At 35.9% G+C, this 22390-nt stretch overlaps 2 protein-coding genes across 2 annotated transcripts; both read left to right on the top strand.

The window, feature by feature from the left end:
* Window positions 1–235: 235 nt before the first annotated feature.
* LOC139965456 (uncharacterized) lies at window positions 236–8217 on the top strand. Its single transcript, XM_071967799.1, has 6 exons — window positions 236–655; window positions 5571–5713; window positions 5921–6067; window positions 6482–6627; window positions 7122–7215; window positions 8182–8217. The coding sequence occupies exons 1-6, from the start codon at window positions 586–588 to the stop codon at window positions 8215–8217; spliced, it is 636 nt and encodes a 211-aa protein (XP_071823900.1). The 5' UTR covers window positions 236–585.
* A 102-nt stretch (window positions 8218–8319) lies between these two features.
* On the top strand, window positions 8320–17725 carry LOC139958452 (uncharacterized). The gene is made up of 5 exons (XM_071955540.1): window positions 8320–8360; window positions 9175–9336; window positions 14070–14220; window positions 14620–14741; window positions 15261–17725. Exons 1-5 carry the CDS (start codon window positions 8352–8354, stop codon window positions 15582–15584), a joined length of 768 nt encoding a protein of 255 aa, XP_071811641.1. The 5' UTR covers window positions 8320–8351; the 3' UTR covers window positions 15585–17725.
* Window positions 17726–22390: the final 4665 nt, after the last annotated feature.

Below are 22390 nucleotides of genomic sequence, written 5' to 3'. Positions count from 1 at the left end.
ATGTATGCCGATGCATATATACCGATGATGTTATACTGTCTACTCTATATGGTATATGGTAAATGGTATATATATATATATATATATATATATATATATATAGGAATAACGGAAAAACTGTTAAACAACTATGCTGCTATATATATATATATATATATATATATATATATATATATATATATATATATATATATATATTAAAAAATTTGAAAACACCACAGACTTAACTTATACTCTCTTAAATTCTTAGACTGAAATTTCAGTCTAAGGTTTGACTGAAATTTATTTCAGTCCATAAGACCGATTTCCAGACGTTAAGACTGGAATTGGTTCCGAACGAAATTCAGCCTGCAATAGACTGAATGCAATACCCAATAACATCATTGTATTTTGTCACGTGCTCAATTTTATTTCAGTCCATGCAAAGACTGAACGGTTTAACCAATCCGGTCTGTCCAAATCAATGACGTGTTCCTAATCTACATTTGCCCGCGTACGTTGAATCGAAAGTCCATCTTAGACGAACAACCGAGAGAATATACGCTTCTTAAAAACTAGCCGCTTTTAAGTTTCCACGAGAATATAATGGCAGAAACATTGAGAACGTGTTTGGCAAGTAAAGGATTTGCGGAAGAAGTTATATCATTGCTCGAAGGTAATATTAAAAAGCAGTTTTTAATCGATTCATACTCATAGTTATACTCAGTCATAGAGAGAGTGTATATTAACAAATATTATACTAGGCTATGCCTAGTACAGTTGTAGTACAGTAGGCTATAGCCTAGTATAGAAATACTATGGCCCAGTTTGGGGCCTAGGCTACACTACTGTCAGACTGTCGTACATGTATAGTCAGTATTGCCAAGTTCGGACACCCTAAGAAATACACGATTTCACCATGAAATCCTACAGGAAGAGCCAAATTTCACCAAACACTATAAAGCTACAGTTATTTTCTCTCCAAAATGACCCGTGTGCAAGAAAGTACTTACATATTTGTCAATAAAATGACGGAGATCTATGAAGTCTGTTATAATTACTGAAAGAGCAACTGCGCCACCAATTTTATCACCAGCGCAACACTGTAGGTTGGGTGTCCGAACTTCACAATACTCTAGCAAAGAAATACCAGTTCCACAATAACGAAGAATCTTCTTGGAATACAAAGTAAAAACAGTTTGCAGGAAAGAAAGTTAGGCCGTGTATCTTATTATAACATATTTCTCCCACCATGTCCAGTATATTTTCATGTGATTTATACGAGAAGATTTAGTTTTGGGGTGTTTCAAGGCTTAGGTGTCCGAACTTCGAAGTGACCATACTTCGTCTATTGTGGCACTGGTTACGAGTAGTGTAGGCCTAGTAAAATTTTACTAAATTTTACTAAGTTAGGCTAGCCTAGTCAGAGAGAGCCAACTTTAGGTTAAACAAAATATTTTTTTTTAAATTAATGGGTGCTGGTTAAAACGAAAATAGGCTTAGCCTAATATTAGGCCCCTAACGTTAAGCCTAAATAAATGATTTTTTTTAAAGAAAATTTATTCCTACCCTGCAGGCTGCATACAAGTTTACTTAGCCTAAGTGAAAAGGTAGTGGCTATTTACCAGGCCGTTAGGCACTGGTGCTATAGGGCTCAGTACGGTTTCTACTTGGTCACTTGGTTAGGTCACTTAACATAAGAGTTAAAGGAGAAATACTAGATTTTTCACTTCTTTTATTGTGATTTAAAAGAAAAGTACTGGAAAAAACTTTTTCTTTGAATATGTTTCAAATAAATGCCTAACACATCAAATTAGTAGCAAACAAAAATAATAACACATTTCCATACCCATCTTAAATAGATGTATATTTTATGAACTAACAGTAAGAAAGTAATAGAATTTCAACTACCAAAGTACGCTATCTCTAGGTGCATACATATTATAATTCTACAGTATTGTACTGTAAATTTTTATGTTCCTGTTTTTCTCTTTGATATACTGTACATGTGCGTACAAAATTTCAAAACATAGTCTAGTCAACATTGAAGTTGGCACATACTCTTTGCTAGATGGTACTGTGCAGTGCATACAGTAATGTTATATTCATATTTATCCAGTTCTGTACTTGCAGAAATTTAATGTACAGTAATCAAGACTTTATTATAGGTGATTATCACACTAGCAATGCTAACAATACAGATTGCTAAACAAAATGCAAGAATATGAGAATTCTTTTATTTATGTTACACTCTCTTTTCAGAACACACCATGCCATCACAATTCTAAGGAATGCACAACACAGCAAATAACATTCAAGTACAGAAAATACATGAATTCTTCGGATTTTAATAGCAAATACTTCAGTATCTTTCAGCGTAGTGTTTAGTGACTATTAACACTTAACTAAATTACTGTAAAAGAAGTTCACTGCAACTGCGAGAATGGGATATACTTGTGTTTTATGCCAAGAACATATTTTGGGGGGTACTAGAGAGCTGGCATATCATTTGCATGCATTGCATCCAGTTGGAGGCTCTGGGCAAATCCTTATATGTGGCCAAGATGGCTGTTTGAAGACATTTACCTTAATGAATTCTTTTTTGCGACACATTAGAATGACACATGCACCTCATGCTGAAGATCATGAACAACACGTTTTGAATGATGAGCTTCTTGTAGATCAAAATGATATGCAGTATGAAGAGGGTCAAGAAAATTATGATATGGATGTTGATATACTGGAACCAGATGTTGCTGAACAAGAACCTGTATATGATCCCAATTCACTGAAACAACTTGCTGTTTCTATGATCATCAAATTGAGAGCTTCAACCTCCTTGCCATATACATCAATACAAAATGTAATAAGTGGAACCAATGATATGTTTCAATATGCAATTTCGTCCTTGAAACGTGATGTGTGTAAGGTTATGGAAAACCATGGAATTGATACCAATGCTGCTGATGTGGTTGATCTTTTCACCAAATTCACCTCATGTCAAAATCCATTCACTGAGATAGAAACAATTAAGCAACAATCAAATTATATGATTGAACATTTAATGTTGGTGGAGCCAGCTCAATACGCATTGGGAACACGTTTTGATCAAGTTATCGATCGAAAAACTGGTGATGTAAGGCAGCAAATAGTAACAGATACTTTCCAGTACATACCTGTCACTGAAGTTCTAAAGTTAATTCTCAAAAGACCAGTAATGAATCTCATTGAAAATGAAGAGCGCTCTATCAATGGTTTATTGAGGGGCTATCAAGATGGCTCACAATATAAACAGCATGGATTATTTAGAGATTACCCGAATGCTCTTCGCTTCCAAATATTCTATGATGACGTAGAAGTGACCAATCCAATAGGTAGTAAAGCTGGTGTCCATAAACTTGGAATGTTCTATTATTCAATTCAAAATTTACCAAAACGTATGAATTGCACAATGAACAGTATTTATTTACTTGCAGCAGCTTATAGCACAGACGTTAAACGATATGGTTTTGAACCAATCTTGAGGCCATTTGTTAAGGAAATGAATTCTTTTGAAAGTGATGATGGTGTTCAGCTTTTAATCGGTGATAGGATGCGTACTATTCATGGCAGTTTAGTTTCTCTATGTGCAGACACACTGGCAGCACATGATATTCTTGGGTTTTTGTCTCCTTCTGCAAATAAACTGTGTAGGTTGTGCTATGCAACTCGTGAAGGTATTCAACATCATTTTAATGAAGATGATTTTCAGCAAAGAACAATGGATTCCCATGATAGTGATGTAGAAATAGCATCTCAAACAAGAAATGGTGATAACACAACTGGTGTCAAACGAGCTTGCCCATTAGATTCTTTGCGTAATTTTCATAGTTCCACTAACTTTAACTTTGACATAATGCACGACATGTTAGAAGGTGTTTGCCCGTATGAAGTCAAGTTATTGCTTCGACAGTTCATTTGCATCAACAGATTTTTAACTGTTCACGAGTTCAATCAGCGGTTAAGTTCCTTTCATTATTCATTTAACGACCGGAAAAATAAACCATCCATAGTTTTGCCTGAGCGACTGAGAAATCTCTCTGACCATAAATTAGGTCAAAAAGCTGTTCAGATGTGGTGCTTCACAAGGATGCTACCTCTTCTAATTGGTGATAAAATTCCACATGACAACGAACATTATGAGCTTCTTTTGTTATTGCTACGGTGTATGGATGTCATTTTTGCTCCGTCAGTGTATAATGAGCAGACTGTTTACTTAAAGCACCTTATTCACGATCATCACTGTCAGTTCAAGCTCAAATTTCCTGATCAAAATATGATCAATAAGCACCATCATATGGTCCATTATCCAACATGTATTAGAGTTTCTGGGCCTTTGACATCGCTACAGTGTCTCAAATACGAAATGAAACATGCTTTTAGCAAAAAAGTAGCCTCAATCAACTGCAATTTTAAAAATATATGCAAATCGATTGCATATAAACATCAAATTATGCAGTGTGCAGCATGGTCGGGAAATGGCCTCAGACATGACTTTGAATGTTTGGGTGGAAATATGACTCCCATAGGATTATTAAACGGCAGTGGTGTAATTGCAGAAACCTTGCAACTGGCTGAAGATGAAGAGATTTTTGTTGCAAGCCAAGTGACACTGTACGGAACCCAGTACAAACCAAACTTGTTTCTAGCAACAGGACTGATACAAGAAATCCCACAATTCAGTTGCATTAGCCATATCTTGGTGCAGGAGCCTACCCACAATTCAGTATTCTTTGTTGTTGCTAAGTGCTGTACACATGGTTTTTCCTCACACTTTCATGCATATGAAATTAAAACACTTGATCCAGAATATTCTGTTGTGACGTTGAAGAACCTTGTAGACTTTCATCCTTAACGAAGTTGACTTCATATGAAGACACTTCGCCATCATATTTGTGTCCCAGATACACCTTCAATCATTGTAGGTAAGGTAATGCCCACAGTACTGTATAATAGAGCTGTGAGTACAGTAAATTCACTAAACGTGTACACACTTCAAGTAAAATAAAAGTAATAATTTTTCGCGGAACTGGATATTGTCCGCTAACAACAGTACCTGAACTATCATTTTCTAACTTGTTCAACAAACTTAAAACTTAAAAGCATTAATAATGTCTATTTGTATATTCATTTATAACAAAATGTTGGGAATCAAGGTTTAATAGTTCTGAAAAATGGGAAACAATGTAATTGATATTTGGCCAGGTAGAGGATTTGATTCTGTAATATCTTTTGCAGCTTTTATTCCATGTACACAGTTTAGTAAATGTTTAATAGTGTCAGAGCGTGTAAGGTGTACTTCTTGGTACCCTCATATGTGTGCATGTACAGTAGCTCCATGTTGTCGGTCAATTATTTCCTTATCTGTCCTCTTTATGCAGACTACAGAGAATGCTTTACATTTTCGTGATTCTATAAATAACCTCTTCTCAGGAAATTTCCCTCTCCCCATATTATGCATTCTTTTTAATTGTGGTCTTGAAAATCTAATTTAAGCTCTTCCTTTTATCCTCTCTTTACCTTATTTCAGTATTTTTTTCTTACTTTATTAGATAATGATGTTGACATAGAAGTGTTGAAGACCATGGTCGAAGCAGACCTACGTGAAGTGGGAGTAACTTCCTTTGGGGTGCGAAGAAAGCTGCACATTCTCATCAGGCAACTATGTATTGATGATAACACTGAATCGTCTTTGGTAAGTTCATTTGTGTATGTTCAAGACTAAAACTGTAATGTACTTAAAACAAATGTTGTTTAGAAAATGCATAATTCACAATTCTCATCATTCTGTTTGATCACCTCTATTTAGTTGTATAGTTCTGCATTGTGGCATACATGTATTTTAATTTATATTATTTTGTTTTTAAATTATATTTACCAAACATTGCAATTTTGTTAACAGAGTTCCTCTACTGCATCAGACAGTGACACACTTGTGACCCCAGAAGACTTTTCTCCAAATTCATCATCAACCCCATGTAAGCAGAGAAGTGATATGTCAAAAGGGTGTTCAAAGTTTAATGCCAGTTACAGCTCTGCTACTATAACAGTAAGTACTGCTAGATATGTATTATTTTATTAGCAGGTAACTGCAGCAACTTTTGCCAGAAAAATAGCCTAATTCTCAGCTCTACAGTAGTTGAGTCACTTTACCCTGCACCCCTCTTCTATATACTTATGCAATTACCCATCTAGAAAACATTTTGGTCCTGTAGTCGCACCGGTCGCGTGGCACGTGATCAGATTACGTGTATTGAGCTCTTAAATTTGTACTTAACTGGTTTACTTTCTATTCTTCATTTTTTCCTTCTTATTCTGAAGCGATTATTTGTTTGCTTGACAAAGTTCATTGCGCCACTTTGGGATCCTCAATGTGCCACAAGTGGTGCATGTGCCGCAAGTGGAGAAACACTGAGTAGTGTATGATCCAGTAGTTTCTAATTGTTTACCATAATTTTTTCAGAACTTTGGTTTCAAAGAGACCATCACCAAGCATTCTGAGGGCAAAGAGGTAGCACAGGTTTTGGAAACTAACAAGGTTCTTTCCACCCGTCAACGACGCATTCTTGTGCGCATAGCAGTGGGTTGTCTAGTCGAGAAATGTGGTTTGTACGTATTTTGTTGTAGTCCATTGCTTTATGTTGATCTCATTTGTGTATATTAAATGTTTAGTTTTTTGGTTCAGATGCTATCACCATCAGAAACCTATCCCTCATGTGTAAGTATGTTATGCCTAGCTTGTAAACACGATATCTCTAGATCTGGTTCATGTGTTGTTATACAGAGAGAGGCCATTTGAAAATGTGCCCTATTGTTTTTTGGTAATGATGTCATGCATATTAATGAAGGGGCGGGGTTTAACATAACTGGTCATGATGTCATGCATATTAATGAAGGGACGGGGTTTAACATAACTGGTTTAACATAACCAATCTGATTGAAATATGGTGTAAAAATGTTGAATCTCATTCAAATGCATAGTGGGCGGGCTTAACGTGATTTTGGCTATAGAGCTTGTAAACACGAAATCTGAACTACCTTTGTCTATTTGTTTTCCCATCACTAAATGTTTAATACAACAATAATATATTTCACATTTAAAGGTATCCAACAACTAACCAAAAAACCACTCTTGCCATGGAGATTGTGACGGTATTCCCCACCCTGCAAGACACAACACCAGGAATGAAAGGGCATGTAAGTACTATAAACATTTTATTTGACCGTAATCCAGTTTGTTCTAACCCCATAGTAGGAAATTCTTAATTCTAGTTATGCATATTTATAAACAGCCTTTCAATATTAAAGTTTATATACTTTCTGTGTGTGTTCATTTTACTGCAATTACAAAAATGCATCGTAGCATATTTTTGTAAAGCCATGGTTATGTACTGTTTTGGCTGATAAATCTTTTACCAAAGTTACTAGTGTAAATACCCTGCATGAATTTGTCAGTGTGCCGAAAGGTGCTTATCAAGCTTCTTAAAATTAGGATGCAGTAGAACTCGCCATTTTTTAAATTTCTGGCTCTGGCTGGAATTTTTTGTGGTTCTGGCCGGAACCACCAAAACCAAGAAAGTAATAAATAGGTTAAAAATAGCAATATTTCAGTTAACTAATGTGAATATTATGTAACATTATTCTCTTTTAAGACGACGTCATTCCTCTTAAAACGTCCCCACTCATCGACAATATTAAATGAAAGGGTAGGCCTTAGCAACATCATCGGTATAAATAATAACAAGCTGCTTGTTTATTTATTTTTTAGCATATTTGCTAACCCAAGGTTAAAGTCAAGGTTAACCTTTTGTTGACGCCTACGACAACGGCCGCAGAGTGATGTATGATTTGTTCCTTCTTTGCAGTCGAGACAAACTTGCTGTCAATAGTGAAAGTGTCTAATCAAGTGTACTGTATGCACTAACTTAAGGATAATTATATTGAAAAATGGTTTGAAAATCATGTTTCAATGCACATAGTGACATGACTGATATTGTTTTAGACATGTTTCTCAATATTTTACAGTTAAATCAGTCATACATATTTCACTCTAACTAACAAATGTAAAAAGTTCCAGTTCCGCTAGTTCTGGTTCCGACCGGAACTTAAAAATCTGGTTCTGGTGCATCCCTAATATTAGAATATAAATATATTTTGTTACAGGAGCATTATTACAGCAATGGGCAGGGATTCCCATAGACTCAAAGTATAGACTCAAAAATATCCGCTCAACTAAACCGCAAGCTGACCATATGCGGCAACGAAAAGGTCTTGTATCTGCATCTAATCCAGATAGGCCTGGTCATTCTCTTGCTGAAGAGACGGATGAAATCATGGATAAGGTAGATATTTTATCAAATTGTTTATCATGTAAAGAATTTTTGATGTTTTAGGTTTATCAGTATTAAAAAAATTGGTATGAATAAAGTTACTGGTATATCTATTGGTTTGGCAGCACTTAACATTAAGGCAGAAACAAAGAAAAATTCGAGGCATTACTGAGACAAATTTCAAATTCCTTTAAATTATGTTTGTTTGTTCGGAGTTTAACGGCAGAGTTTAACGGCACCATGATAGTCCGAATGGAAAGGTGCCAATAGGTAAGTTTAGGAAATTAGGAAAATTGGAGTAAATTAGAGAAAAGTAAATTATAAGCACCAAAGAATGCCAATATTTATGGACAAAATGAAAAATTATAATTATAAATTTTTCTTACTCCGAAAAACACAGTGAGACACTTTGTGGGTAGAAAAATGAAGGGAGGCCATTAGGGCCAGTGAGGGTGTACAGTGTTAAAAGATTACCAGGGCATTCTAGACACGGTAGAATGCGGTGCATAGGTTGTGGGGAGACAGGTAAGTGGGGAACGAAGTAAATTTATAAATTTTTCATGATAATGCAGGTTCTGAGTTTATATTAAAGCCCCCTTGTTAAATGTTTTCCATGAGACCAACTGTGCTTGATGGAGCAGTAAGACCAAGTCTGATTGATGGAGCAGTGAGAGCAATTCTTATTGATCCGTTGATGAGGCAGTGGTACTATTGACTCTTCATAATTGATGTAGTAGTGAAGCCCAACTGTGATTGATGTTGCAGTAGGGCAACCACTGGTGTAACAAATTGTAACCTGATTTTATAATTATATTTGATTGTTTAGGTTAATTGGATGAAATACTCAGTTCCTAGTGAGAATCCATCTAAGCATCTCAACTTCTTTAAGGACACTCACCACTACAGAAGGCAGTGGATGGAATCAGGCAGTAAGACAATTACGGAAATTTTACAGAAGTTTCCCAGATTTCAGGATATGCCTAATTTGGTAAGTTTCAGTTTTTAGATGTCTTGTCAAAAATGCCAGCCCTACGAACCATTGTCCATTTTTCACAATTGACAGGAAAAGCAAGTGTTACATGACATGATGTACCTCGCTGCCTGCATGGGAGTCACCCATGTCTGGTTCTCTGAACACTGAAAACTTAAATTGGTTCACCGACTAACATAACGTTAGTCCATCTGGTGCCTCTCCCGACTAACATAGCCTTGGTCAGTTGCTATACCGACTAATTTATTCCTTAGTCAGTTGGATTTCTTAGTCGGTCATCTTAGTCCGTCAGCTTAGTCGATCAACAATTTCTTAGTCGGTAAATGTATATTAGTCAGTTACATTAGTTGGTGACATTAGTCGGTCTTTACCGACTAATTTATATGAGCCACCGACTAGTTTATAGCAGGTTTTACATTAGTCAGGATGGTGCCTCTCCCGACTAACCTTTCTTAGTCCGTATCGACTGACTAGTTGCACCGACTAGATTCACTGAAAGAATTAAACCCGACTAGTTTCACTGACTAGCATCACTGAAAGAAAAGAGAGAAGAAGAAACACAAATAATGTGTACGTTGGCAGTATTTATTTCTGATAAAACTTCTGATGTCTACAAAAGGCTGACTTTCGACAGATAGAGAAGAAATCACTGTAAATAAAATCTGAAAATCTGAGTTTTTTTCCAACAAAGTTAAGACAAGTTAATGGATCAAACATGAATCGCAAAAGTATAGCACTGCACAATAATGCAAAGTTGGATCTTGGGCAAGGGTTCCTCATGACTTTCCTTTTAAAGTGGTACCCCAAATCGACACCAGTTAAGTCTTCACGAACAAAGAGTGTTTCTCTTAACTACAAATGGCCTCCCACTTGTCTTCAGGAAGCCAAAATCTGCACCATTATTGACCTGTGAACAGAAAATATGATATACGTGTAAGCACAGATACAGATATAGCACATGATAACTCACATTATCATAACATACATTTACATTAAAATTTTATAACATATTGGGAGGTATACATTTAAATCTAGGTCCCTCAAATTATAAGCCAGGAATAGCAGCTTTACCAAATTATTATTAGCTTTGCACAGCATAACACCAAGTTATTTCTCAAAACTTAATAATTATGTTAATCATGATAATAATGATCCCAATAGACCGGGATCCCAGAGGGTTTGGTTAGCTGGGAAGGTAACCAATTGCCTTGTACATCACAATGTTCACAGTGCATTCCTGTATATGAAACCAGACGACTGGCAAACCGACTGTGGTGGGTGTGGCTGGGAGAGCAATTTTAAAGTCACCTGATAGCTAACCTAGATCAGTTGTCATGGTAACACATCAAAGTAAGTACAATATGTCAGGTATGGCCCCAAGAGCAACAAATGGCCATTGCCAGTAATTATTGGTGGTGGGGTACCCCTGCCAGTGATCTATATTTGACCCCTCAAGGCTGACCTAGGTCAGCTCATGAGGTAACCACTTGAAACCTACTGGAAAATGTTGGTTAGGGCTTCAGATACAACTGATGGGCATAATTATCTAAGAATCTAAGAAATCTAAGAATCGATGCATATACATACACATAAACAGAATAATTTGAATTCGCGCAAGTGAACCCTGCACTACATTGGACAGTAAAAAAACGTGCAATTAGACCAAACTAAACATACTAAATTTTCCGTTACTTCTACATAAAATATCATTCATAAATGCCTAAACCAACTTTCTGTATACTGGACCAGTCTCGAATGCGATTCGAGACTGGTCGAGTGTATAGAGAGGAGAATTGCTTCAGGATCGAAATGTTAGACAAACACTGGTTTGTTGCCGTGGCAATCATGAAGTCATAATTAAAAGAAATGAAGACATGCCATGAGTATATGCAAATATGTTTATGGGCAAAGAAATTTCCCAAATTGCAAAGAACACTGTACAGTATATATAGCCTACTTTCAATCAGTTACAGCAGTAGTACTGTATATGTTTTCACACACACAGAGTCTCAATACACACTGTACGTACTTCTTAAATCATCCAGCTTAATACTTCGAGTAACATGAATGACTTAGGGATTACTTTTGAGCTTAATTTTGGGCTAGAGTCAATGTCAGCACCCTTATCGAGGTGCTTCAACGAAGAACCGAAGCGTAAAGCGTCCAATGTTGACACTAGTAACAGTAGAAACCTTGTTGCTAAGCCTAACAATAACGTTAGCACTACTTCTACTACTAGCAGTAACGACATGACTGACCAGGGACTAGGCCTAGCGATCTTTCAGACTCGCAATAACACTGCGGTTACTACAAGAACACCTGTCGAACAATGGAGCTCGGAACCTCTTCAAAAACTGCTCATTCTCAGGCCCAGTAAACGTTTATTTGAACGGTTCATCTACCGACCAGGGATAGACGAGTTCTACTCAAAAGAATGTTAGCAACAAGCAACGTTGCTATCCTAACTGTGTTGTAGCGTTTACGGACTTTCCAGAACACACACAACTCAGCATCTGTTTATTGCGCAATTTGACCTGGTAGGTCAAAAAAACGTTTTAAAATGCTATCTTTAGAAATTTGTTCATCTGTACTTATTTAATTTGCATTTGCCTCCATTTTTTAGTGTTTGAATTGATTAATATACAAAAATTTAAGACCAAACGACACTGCTTCATCTGTATTTTTTCACTCTTAATGTTCGTCGGAAGAAAATGCTGTTTTACAATGAGGTTACTATTACGTCATTCTGGAAAAAGATCAAGGGAGGCATTAGGAGAATTAAATACAGATCAGCAAAAATTAGCGAAAAAATGCCGTTTTCTAACATTTGTGAGGGTCATTTATGAATGGGGATAAAAACGAGGGTACCCGGTCTTAAATTTGATTTGAGACCTCTGATGACGTCATCGAGAAGGGCAGCGGACCTCGGCTATCGCCTCGGTCCGCTCAGCCTCCTCGATGACGTCATCATCGGTCTCAAATCAAATTTAAGACCGGTTCCCCTCGTATTTATCCCCTAAATACAAATACAGCAACTTACTCTTTTGGCAGTATACTAAAAGCACATGTTATAATAACTTCAGACTATCAAGCTTTCCTGAGAAAAAAAACGGTTAATACTTCTTACAGTAAGCAAGTCGACCGTGAAGGAATGTCGCAACATGTGTTCAGCCGACTGTGACTGTACGTTTGAAGGTCTAGCCTTGCTTATTCAATATCACAAAGCCTACCCATTTAGATTCACATGGGAAATTACAGGAAATCTTTACCAAATGAGTGTAGACTTCAAATAAACTATTGAGCCTTATAGTTCCAGCATTTGTTTGGGAATAAATTAGAAGATTATGTGCCACTGTTCAATCTAGCCCAATACACACATAACACATTGTTAATTGGTGTTTAGAATGCACACTTTAGTGTTGAGAATGCACTGTAGTACCCAGTAGAAGCCTATAGGCTACTCACTGTCATTGCACTTGTGTATTGCGAAACGCCAACGTGACAACGGTAGCGTTACACTAACCATAATACAGTACTAGTGCCAGTGGCCTAACAATTAACTTTAATTTTACCTTCTAGTTAAAGGAATAACAGGTAGGCCGATGATGCAGTTAATACCTCCATTCTTCTAAAGACCTTCTTGGGTGATTTACGGTTGAAAGTTGCTTAGAGTGATCGTATGAAACTATGCCAAGCCCAGCAAGCTGCCGTTGCCTCTCGGTTTCCAAATTGAAGTGAATCGAATTGGGTTAAAATACATTAGTCTGTCGACACCGACTAAGCTACGATTATGGCGTAAATCGGGTGTCCGTATCGTTCTTAGTCCATGGGTTAAAATACCTTAGTCCGTCGCCACCGACTAAGCTGCGATTATATTTTCCTTAGTCAGTGTAAACTAACTAAGAAGCAGCGATGAAACGAAGATTTTTGCTAGTCCTGGTGCATTGACTAACGTTAAAGACTAATTTAACGTTAGTCCGTGGCAATATTGACTAGTTTATTTTTTCAGTGAACACTATTCGCGAAGAGAAGTGTGAAAAGGCAGTTTTCATTCATTTCCCCATCTTTCTCGTCCGTCCCCTGGTTAAGGTTGTTGTTGTGCGCCCCCAGGTTCCTGACTGTATCGCCTGACTATACTGGTATTAAATTTTAATTGTAAAGCTCATTGAGACCGGTTTTGGTATATTGCGCTATATCAAGCATTTCTAATAATTATAATCTTCTATACAATCAATCAAGGGCGTAGGAACCGGGGGGCTGGGGGGCGCCAGCCCCCCCAGTGAAAAATATGGGGGGGCGGAAGTATCATTCCGCCCCCCCCCCCCGCTTCGCAAGTCAGAATACCCCTTTTTCATTTCCAAATGAGAAAAAAAATCTCATTTGGAGCACCAAATTGCATCTAAGGCCAGGTGAAAATGCAAAATTTTTGTAAAAATGGAGTGGGTGTTGAAGTGTGCTATATTGCACCAAATTGCATCTGAGGCCACCTGGAAATGCTAAAAAAATCCAAAGGGGAGGGGGAACCCCCTCCCCTTAGACCCCTCCCCCAGGTCGGCCATCAGTCTTCAGCCCCCCCCCCCCACTCAAAAGTACCTTCCTACGCCACTGCAATCAATAGATAACTGGAGAAGCAATATTCAGATTTGATGTGGTAAGTTTCATAATTGTGATACTAGAAAAATCTCCTAGCATTCTGATTTGCAGTAATTAAATATTTACATTTCTTCCAGATTAACGAGGAGTTTCGATTAATGTTTGCGGAATCCAGCGATAACTTCATTACAAAGTGGGCTGGATACAGAGACCGCGTCATAGAAGTAGGAAAGAAAACCTCACCAGCTATTGCGAATATGATTGATGCTTTTGAGGAAACTGATAGTAGTAAGTTAAATTAGTATAGCTATCGTATTTCAAAGTTTTCTTTGTATGCCTTTTTCTAGCTAACCAATCAAATAGTGATCACATATAAAGTGTTTTGGGCATTTCCCCTTGGTAAGAGGCTGTAAAGTTCTCAATTTTATTCTTATTCTCAATTTGGGCAAATTATGCAATGAACCATAACTTTAAAAAATCAATATATCAATTACTTTGTAGTTTGTGTAATACAGAATTTTATATTTATTTGGATGTATAACTTATCAGGATTTTATTTAAAAGGGTTATTTATGGAATTGTGCCATTTGTTCAAATTAACTTGTACTATGATTTATTGCATTTAATTAACCACAGACTATGCCTTCGAGGTTATGTTTAAAACTTCAAACTCAATTTTCTTTTCAGAGGATATGTGTGCTTTATATACATTGATATATATACTGCACAGGTCAGTGACAATGTTAAAACAGAAGCAGCAGTCCACTAGCAGAGCAGGGGCACTGTTGTACTTCCTTCAGAACAAACCTGTGAGTATTTTATGACAATATACTGCATATTCCCTTATAAATGCTCAAAGCCATATAAATACCCCTGCATTTAATGGAAAAGTTATGGTTTTACAAAATTTACTGGGCTAAACAAGATGGAAAAAGTTTGTCTGGTGTAAATGGCTTTAAATGTAAAGCCAACCAATATTATTTATGCCATTATTAGTAAGGAATAACAAAGATAGAGATGGAAAACGGTTGACTTATGAACCCTTCAGGTGTTTGAGATATACAGTTATTGATACTGAAGGTAGACTCTGTCAGTCTGTCTAGGGCTGTTATAACCAATTTTGTAAAGTTGTCTGTCCAGGGTTTGTGAATTTTTAGTGACATTCTAGGGAGATCATGTAAGACGTTTAGTATGTGTGAAATTTTCTTCTAGTATGAATAAACTGGAAGTGTCATGGAAAAATCTGATTGGCAGTTTGCTTAATGTTCAGATGTGAATTTAATAGTATGGAGTGAAATATACATATTTTTTTTGTCATTTCTTCCTAGCTTGGCACGAGTATTGATGCTACTACTGCCGGAAAAGATGAAAAGTATGTAAAACCGTACATACTTTCACTCGGTCCTGCCCTAAATCCGTCGCAGTTCTTCATTGTGGTGGATAGAATTCCAATTCCTGCAGGAACCAATCTCATACAGGCTGTGGATAGGTTATTTAAAGCACATTATGCTTTTAATGTGCATTATGCTTTGGCACTTCTTCAATTTTGGGAATTTTTAGCTGCCTTTTTATATGGAGTGATTCCTGCTACATCAGTAAAGGCACCATTGCGTAGCTTGGCATCTAACATTAAACTAATTTCTCCTAAGTAGCTTTTTAGAGTGGTGTTGCAAGTGTTTATTTGTATGCTGTATTTTATTTTGATTTTGGGTCATGTAAACAATTATTTTGTTTATGTAAGCACCAGTACTATCAGTATTATAACTTAGTTTAGTACAATTCTGAATTGTAATCCAGTCGGACAGTTTCCAAAAATGGTTCAATTACGAGAAATGGGTGTCAGAATGGTGTGGGTTGGGAAGAGATGGGGTTGGGAATAAGCAGCAGAAATGAAAACCCTGAAGGGTAGGTGGAAAGGTTGGGAGTTTAAAAAATGTGGGGGTTGGCAAGAGGTTGGAGTTTGGAAGAAGGGTGGTGTGGAAAGGACCAACATTAAGCTTCAACGTCTTTCCAACTCTTACCTTCTTGCGATGCATGCATTTACCTTATAACAGGGTTGTCCAACCTACGGCCCGCGGGCCACAGTCGGGCCCGCCGCAGGGTTGCGTCCGGCCCGTCAGAGATGCTCTACGATGCGAAATTTTAGTGAGCAAATTTATTGATAACAATTTGAAGCTATTTAATCAGTCATTCGAACCTTCTGGGTCCAAAAAACTGCATACATGTCAGTTTGTGTGACACTCTCTCAACGGAGGGGGGGGGGGGGGCTGGACTTTATTCATCTGTTTTATCAGGAAGGAAAATAAATCAGTGCGATCCGCGCGCAGTGCTCACAGTTTGCTGCCTTGGGCTTCGGGCAAAATATCGAGCGTAGGGTTTGTGCGGCCCCCTCCTTCTTCATAATCATTCCATGTGGCCCTCCTCTGCAAAAGGTTGGACAACCCTGCCTTACAGTATAACATGTATGAGAAATATTTCAGTTGTTTTTATACTTAACTTTTTATTTCGAAAATTGCATTCTCTGTACGTAAGTTGGTTGTAATATGTAAGCTGTCAATTGTAATCCATTCATTGTCAGTCACTTTGCCAAATGGCCTTTTCCAGTATTTGTCCATTGCCAGTCACTTTCCAAGTGGCGTTTGCCAGTATTCATCTATTGCCGGTCACTTTCCAAGTGGCCTATGCCAGCATCCGTTCATTGTTGGTCACTTTCCAAGTGGCCTTTGCCATAATTTGTTCTTTAAGTACAATTAGGGTTTTATATTTTAAATTTCGTTGTACCAATATCTGTATAATTGGGGAACTTGCCCTGTCATAATTGGTTCGGGTTGTTATTATATTTGCAACAACTGCTACATATTGGTTTCACTTAAAAGAATGAATCTAAATTAAAACATAACAATGAATGTTTCAAGCCTTAGATTTTTAGGACACTAAATAAAAAAGTTATGGTCAAATTATACATTTCTGGTAAACTTGACCACATTTAAAGAGTTTGCGTGTCAAATGGTCGGCACCGGAATTGCAACTTTAATGTTTGGACTTAAAATTTGAATAACCCTTATTAGTAACCTAATTATTAATAACCTAAGATATCATAAATAAAACCCAAGCAAACAAACTTACCTTTTGCACTTTTTTTTTATTTGTTTATAAATTTTCTTAAATGTATCCAAGAAAATAAATAAAGTTGTAATACAGTTTTTAAACTTTTAACAGGTGTTTTGTTTTCTTATTTTCATAGTTAAAGCAAAATATAAGTTAAAAATATGTAACTATTGAACCAAAAGAGGTATCACCCTGCCTTTTTAACCAGTTTGTGTCTAAAATTATACTCCATATATGAATATTTACAATTCTACAGGAATATTCCTTTAATCTGCCTGGAGAGCGGAGTCTAAGATGATGAACTGAAATCGTCCCAATTTAGTGTTTTTGGGTAGTCTTTTGACTTGCCTATTGGATTATTAATCCCTGAATTAAAAGTATAAAATGACGATATTCAGTCTAGCCACTTTTCTTTAAAGTCTAATTGAATAAAATTATTCAAACCTTATAGGCTGGATTCTAATCTAATTTGGCTTAATTTCAGTGTAAGAAAGAGTAACTTTCAGTCCTGTTACACTGAAATTATTCAGTCTAGCTGGACTAAAAATCAGTCGTTTTACAGACTGAAAATTTTCAGTCCTTCCTTAGACTGAATTTCAGTCTGAAGGAACTGGTCCCTCAGTTCGTCCGCTCTTAGACTGAAATTTCAGTCTATTAGACTGAAATTTCAGTCTAAGAATTTAAGAGAGTACATCTATTTACCAAAATTAATACAAAAAGAACGACATGTTTCGAAAGTAGCGACTTTCATCACAGGTTACAGACGCAAAATGAACAAGAAATAGCAAACAAATGTAAACTAGCAATAACACACAAGGACAAGTAGATTAACTCAACAAAGATAACACTGGACAGTCAAGCTGTTTGTTGAGATTAGGTTTATCCAAATTGATATGTAGGCTTTCTTTGATCCAAAGCTGGAGTTTAGTGGGAGCTGAGTCGATAATTTTGAATGAGTTGTTGTCACATAGCCGCTTACAGTTGGGAAATTTATCTAAGTGTTTGTAAATATGTGAATTCTTATCGGTTTTTAGATGCTCAGAAAACCGTGTAGAAAGGTGCCTATGGGTTTCCCCTATATAACAAGCATTACAGCTTGTGCAGATGAATTTATAGACCACACGAGATTTAAGGTATGATGGAATCATGTCTTTTACTACACACATATTGCGAACTTTAAATGAGATCAACACTAATTTAACATCAATGTCTGTACAATGCGATTTGATCAACTGTCTAACTTTGTTCTGAGCATGACCAGAGAAATTACCAATGTACGGGAGCTTGTAAAATCTAGTATTGCCTAAAATTCACAAATGTACTAATAACAATTCATTTCCTACTTTTCGTCCTATTGTTTCAAGTATTGGTACTTATAATTATAATTTGGCAAAGTTTTTGAGTGATCTTATATCACCCAACATTTGTCTCGATTATTGCACTCAGAACCATGAAGAGATATGCCAACACCGGTGCTAATGGTGAACCCATTGCCACACCGTCCACTTGATCATAGTAATTACCATTGAATAAAAATGCGTTTGTGAGGTAGCAAACATGAATAGTTTCTGGAGATCCCGTCTTTCAATACCAATGCCTGGATTGTTATGCATTATGGCAACGATTGCAATATCAACAGTTTCAGAAAGTGGGATGTTAGTAAATAAACTATAACTACATCGTATGATACCATGTAATGATCAGATATGTCCATAGATGTAATTTCCTGGACAAAAGAGAAAGAATCCTGAGTATATATATATATTTATATATATATATATATATATATATATATATATATATATATATATATATATATATATATATATATATGATGTAGTCTGTTTCTTATATCGTTTTATGTATTATCTTTGGCATGAGTTAATCTTCTTGTTGACGTGTTATATGACTCCTCTTTATAAATTTTATATTTTATAAGAAGTCCCCACACCTCGCCAAAATACATAACATAAGTTTACAGAAACTCTTTTATATACCGCTCTGCTTTATACATTCCATCCGAGCATGCATTTAGAATGTTTGTTGTAGTTTGTTTGTTATATCGTTTTATGTATTATCTTTTGTATGTGTAGATGTATTTTATATGATATCCTACCATCTTAACATTTTGTCCCCTTTTTATATCAGTTTATCTTCTTGTTGAAGTGTCATATGACTCCTCTTTATAAATTTTATATTTTATAAGAAATCCCCACATCTCGCCAAAATACATAACATAAGTTTACAGAAACTCTTTTATATACCGCTCTGCTTTATACATTCCATCCGAGCATGCACTTAGAATGTTTGTTGTAGTTTGTTTGTTATATCGTTTTATGTATTATCTTTTGTATGTGTAGATGTATTTTATATGATATCCTACCATCTTAACAGTTTGTCCCCTTTTTATATCAGTTAATCTTCTTGTTGAAGTGTTATATGACTCCTCTTTATCAATTTATATGAATACTGGAAGGAATAAATAATATTATAAATAAGTTAATAAAAAATACATAAAAAGATGGAACCAAATCATAAAGTATAACTTGGAAACACTTGAACAATGGTACAGTACATGTTTTCTAGTTTAAATTTGAGGATTCACACGAGGTTGGGTTGGGTATTTTTGAATGTACCTGACCGTGTGAGCGTAAGAACAATTTTACATTCCGTTTAGGGGGATAGTATAGTACAAAGATTCCAAAACGTTTGAAGGATACATATAAAGTGTTGTCAGAGCCTTTTCACGTAATACACTAACTTGAAAATGAAGAATTGCACACCATTTTCCGAAACCTGTGTGGTTCATAAGAGTTCCGTTGTAATACATTATGCCACTGGAACTTTTTTTTGGCAAGTGCATGTGTTCACATTTTCATGAAAACGGAACAAAAAATTATGCTCTTACTTAAATCTAAGCAATGATATTGTTTATGATTTATCACGGAAATTAATTTTACAGTACTATAACTAAGATAATTGTTAATTAAAACTCGAATTTGCAAATGACAGTATGCAATTCGATTGATGTGCAAATGGAAGGTTTATATTCACGTTTGACAATTTGAAAACTGAATCATGTGTTTTCGCATTCGTACCGTATAGGAATTGATGGATATACTACAAACTTCGTCATTATTGATGTTAATGTATTTTCAAATCGCTCAATGTGTGTCGTGTAATATCAAGGCAATACTAGTTGTATGCTTTAAAGAGTAAGTTTGATAAATTCATTTATTAATGTCTTTAAATATGATCGGAAAGACAAGATGTCTCGATTTCCCATGCGATAGTGAAAATTCACGGTGAATCCCATGGCTACCGTACTACACACAAAAGTGACGAATATTAGTCTGTGACAGAAAGAAACTTCACAATTTAGTTCTAGCAAAGTAACGATTGTGTGACGTATGTCTAAGATTAACTGAAAATGACATGAAATAACGACGAATAAGTAATAGAATAAAGTTCTATTTGTTATATTTAACATATTGACAACTTTCGGTAGAATGATCCTTTTTTTTAATTAAGATATACTAAAGTCAGATTGTGAAAATCTTTAGAGTGCGTTTTCTCAAAACGCACTTTTTGCACATTCGTTACTACGCCAGAACGGGGACGATGTGTTCGATTGTTACAATGAATGCAAGACAAGATCAATGATACGTATGAGAAAAGTTTCATATATTTAAGTTGAATGCTGCTATATTAGGAACGGGAATCGGCGGGATCATATATTGTTGGTAATACGTTTGACTTACTTAGATTAAAGAAAGATTAACGATCAACATTCACCATGCCGTTTGAAGGCCCAGACATGATTACCTCTGCATTACCTATTGATAAGTTCTACTAGACTGGAATTTTCCCATCTAAGTTTACACATGACCGCGAGTCCAATCTAAAAAGGTACAAATAAAGTTCAAGGAGAAATAAAGCCAACAATCATATATTAAAGGACAGAGAAACTTCTCGAACAACAACAACGGAGGCTGTCATTTTGTAAATCTGTGACGTCACAGTGCCACTAGGATCTTAAACCTGTTATACTTTATCTTTCTTTGTCTTTTGGAATTTCCAAAGTCAATTGGTAACAGTATTGACTCTGTAACCTTGCACACATTAGGTTATGTTAAGAACATTCTAATAAAAAAGAAAAACATAAGAAAACATGAAGCAAATGTAGCTCGATGATGTCACATTTAGACTTGATCAAGTCTCTTGTCTTGCGAGTGAAGGAAGGAGCACAAAAATCTATGATATTTTCAAAGCGAATGAAAATTTTCTTATCTGTTTTGTCGAATTGTTACTGACATTTTGCTCTATCATATACGCCGATGATGATGATGGCAGTATTTGTGTCTTCTTTAAGGTTAACAATATAAGTATTTCAGCAATTCATATAACGGTTCTGAACGTCAGAGCTCTCCATCCATCCTGACATATCATTGGAACTCTTTAAGATTCCTAAAGTTGAGGCATCGAGTTTTCAGTCGACCCTGCCCGTTCTATTTCAGACCTAATATAGAGACATTAAATTCAGGGTAAATATTTGTTCTGCTTTGTTTATATACGAAGTAAAAACATACAAACAATCCACAACCCTTTCCCCACCGACCTTCTACACTATATGTTTCCCTACGAGTGCAAAGTGCCAAGTATGACTGTTTGGTGAACTCAAAAATCTACATCAGACCTTTGTCGTCACCGCCCTTCCAAAACAGCTCAAAGGTTGATGGTCTGTTTACTTTCTTTTCAGATTCAGATTCAAATTTAACTTCACCTGTCAATGAACCGCAAGAAGAACAATTTGATATAGTGAAGTTGAGTACATATGACATTAACTCGTCCTGTATAGTTGTTTCACTTACGAACTAGACAGGACTGTTATTTTGTGGTCAAAAAAAAAAAACACGGGTTAAGTTCTGTACTTATATATTTTCTGTCTCAAGCCGGTACCCGTTGGATAGACTATAGTAATAAGAGATCATAATCAAAAACATTCCCTTGGTCTTAAGATTACTGAATCGCTGTGGTTTTACACATTCTATTTCAAGGCAGCCTGTTTCGTTTGTATGCAATATTAATGATGTAATTTACATAATATTTGTACCGTGTTACTCACAGAGCTCACCGTATACGTTTAGTGTTAATGTAAGTTTACTCCAAGCCTGAAATCGTGATCTTGTTATAATCTCGGCGTATCGGGTAAGATCATGCGCAAGACAGAAGACACAGTAGAACGCACACTAAAGTTGAACCAAAATCATGTAACCTGAATATATATATATATATATATATATATATATATATATATATATATATATATATATATATATATATATATATA

Source organism: Apostichopus japonicus, chromosome 3 (assembly GCF_037975245.1).
Source record: "Apostichopus japonicus isolate 1M-3 chromosome 3, ASM3797524v1, whole genome shotgun sequence".
In the NCBI taxonomy this organism is placed as follows: domain Eukaryota; kingdom Metazoa; phylum Echinodermata; class Holothuroidea; order Aspidochirotida; family Stichopodidae; genus Apostichopus; species Apostichopus japonicus.
The sequence above is the reverse complement of the archived record's forward strand: the minus strand, read 5'-3'. Positions and strand labels throughout refer to the sequence as shown.